A 1,943-nucleotide genomic window follows, 5' to 3' on the forward strand; every position below is an offset into this window, starting at 1 on the left:
TCCCTCAGACAAACCGTTCTTCATGTTGTCTGCAACATTATCACCAAAAGAAACCTCCTAATATCTTAATATGAACCAAGAAACTATTTTACAATGTTCCCATTTAAAAGAGAAATTTATGCAAAATGAATTAAATTTTTTAGTAAAAAAACTATTTTTAAATGCAGAAATGCAGAAAACACAAAGTAATGACTTTATTTTGAGTTAGCTCACTTTCTACATTGATATCTTGTATGATTTGACACCTATATCACTCAGGGAGAAAATAAAAGACATTTCATTGCCAGTAATGTTGGCCCTGGTGGAAATGGCAGCCATTTTGAATTTCTGAGTGGCTGAGAGAGCAATACCCAAGGAGGATTTGTGCCAAGCTTAGTACTTGTATTCAGATTTCCCTGAAACGTACAGTTATCTGCTGCTCATTCAAGCTGGGTTTGTGTAGGAATGATCCCACCTTCCCAAAGTGAAAGAGTGCTACCACCAACAGCTGCAGAGCCAATGACACAGTGATGAACACAGTCCTGAAGGGGAGGAAGATATAAACAGAGTGATCTGTGGATGGACTGGTCTCTCCGTGAAGTGCTGCAAACATAACAGAAAGAATCACTGTAAAATAATGAAAGCATTCACAGTGTGTGTCTGAAGATTAGCTCCATGTGTTACCATGGGGTTATTTACATACTGCGCTGCTTACAGGGACATTTTGTTTGTCCTGTCTACACATTTTAAGCTTTTCATGTGTCATTTAGTGTTGTTTAGGGGGAGTTAGTCAGTGGAGAAACAACAAAAAAAGAAAAAAAGTTTCATGATAACACTTGAAATGATATAAGGAAATGAATGTGTTATTGATACACTGTTTATGATACCACGCTGGTCTGCTGTACTGTAACCTTCAGCTTTCCAAACTTCTAAACCAGATCCCGAACCTTAACCAGTGATTTTACATAGTTTGCAATATAATGGATGTGAACCCTGATCCCTAACACCTCCTGGACCGGAGGAACACGGCAACTGAACATAAGTCAAGCAGCAATTATATCACTTCTGAAATGTATTCTGCCAAATGATTCAGTAACACTGCGTCTCACCTGTGACCATCAGTTGGCTCTGTGGAGACTCTCCAGCTCCAGAGATGTTACACTTGTAGAGGCCGTCATCAGACCTGGAAACATTTTCAATAGTGATGTTTCCTGTAGAGCTGCTCCCAATGAGGAGGCCATCTTTATAGAAATCAGCCGTGAGGTCGGAGACGTCCTTCCTGGTTCTACAGCGCAGAGACACAGATTCTCCCTCCCTCACAGGGAGGACTGGACTCTCCAGGATCACAGAGCCGCCTGAACAACATGACAACATGTTAACAGGCAGAATGAGGAGCTCACAGGAACATTACTGTGGTTTCAGAGCTGAAGTACAATCAACGTACTAGTGACTGTGATGTTGACTGTGTTGCTTCTCTCTCCTCCTGCAGCTTCACACCAGTATTCTCCACTGTCTGACACCAAGGCATAGTTATTGGTGCAGGTCACTGTGGACATCAAACATGAAGTCCTATTCTTGATGTTCCTGACTCTCCATCCGGCTGAGACATTAAACCCCTGACAGCTGAAAGAGACCGACTCGTGGTCAAAGAGCTGCAGTCTGGACGGGACGATACGAACATCTGCACCTGAGACAAAGAAACAGAGTACGACAAGTCACAGCTGAAAATCATTACGCACATTCAAAAGAAAAGCAAAACCAAGGCAAAACAATTACAATCACTGCTACAAGTATTTTCAGCTCGAGGACTGTGGATTTATCGGACATATAACATGAAATGAATTCAGTGACTGTTTGTGAGGTTCAGGAGAAATAAAGGTCATTGCTTTGGGTCAATGGTAGAAAGATTATATTACTCTGAATTTTTTCTCCCAAACGTTATAGCTTTTTTATTCTTTATTCAA

General features: G+C 41.1%; 1 protein-coding gene across 1 annotated transcript; it reads right to left on the reverse strand.

Annotated features, from left to right (window-relative positions):
- Positions 1-202: 202 nt before the first annotated feature.
- LOC111648956 (low affinity immunoglobulin gamma Fc region receptor III-A-like) lies at positions 203-1,574 on the reverse strand. Its single transcript, XM_023398705.2, has 3 exons — positions 1,424-1,574; positions 1,089-1,334; positions 203-582 (listed from the first exon to the last, which is right to left on the reverse strand). The coding sequence occupies exons 1-3, from the start codon at positions 1,533-1,535 to the stop codon at positions 386-388; spliced, it is 555 nt and encodes a 184-aa protein (XP_023254473.2). The 5' UTR covers positions 1,536-1,574; the 3' UTR covers positions 203-385.
- Positions 1,575-1,943: the final 369 nt, after the last annotated feature.

The sequence above is a fragment of the Seriola lalandi genome, unplaced genomic scaffold (genome assembly GCF_002814215.2).
Source record: "Seriola lalandi dorsalis isolate HSWRI2012SDOR001 ecotype SW California unplaced genomic scaffold, Sedor1 jcf7180002049751, whole genome shotgun sequence".
NCBI lineage: Eukaryota > Metazoa > Chordata > Actinopteri > Carangiformes > Carangidae > Seriola > Seriola lalandi.

Bases quoted from the DNA above. Each gene is read 5' to 3' on its own strand.
- LOC111648956 (XM_023398705.2), bottom strand. From the start codon at position 1,535: ATGTCCACAGTGACCTGCACCAATAACTATGCCTTGGTGTCAGACAGT. The intron at 1,335-1,423 runs GTACGTTGATTG...CATGTTGTTCAG, and splicing joins AGTCAACATCACAGTCACTA to GCGGCTCTGTGATCCTGGAG. The intron at 583-1,088 runs GTGAGACGCAGT...TTATGTTTGCAG, and splicing joins GAGCCAACTGATGGTCACAG to CACTTCACGGAGAGACCAGT.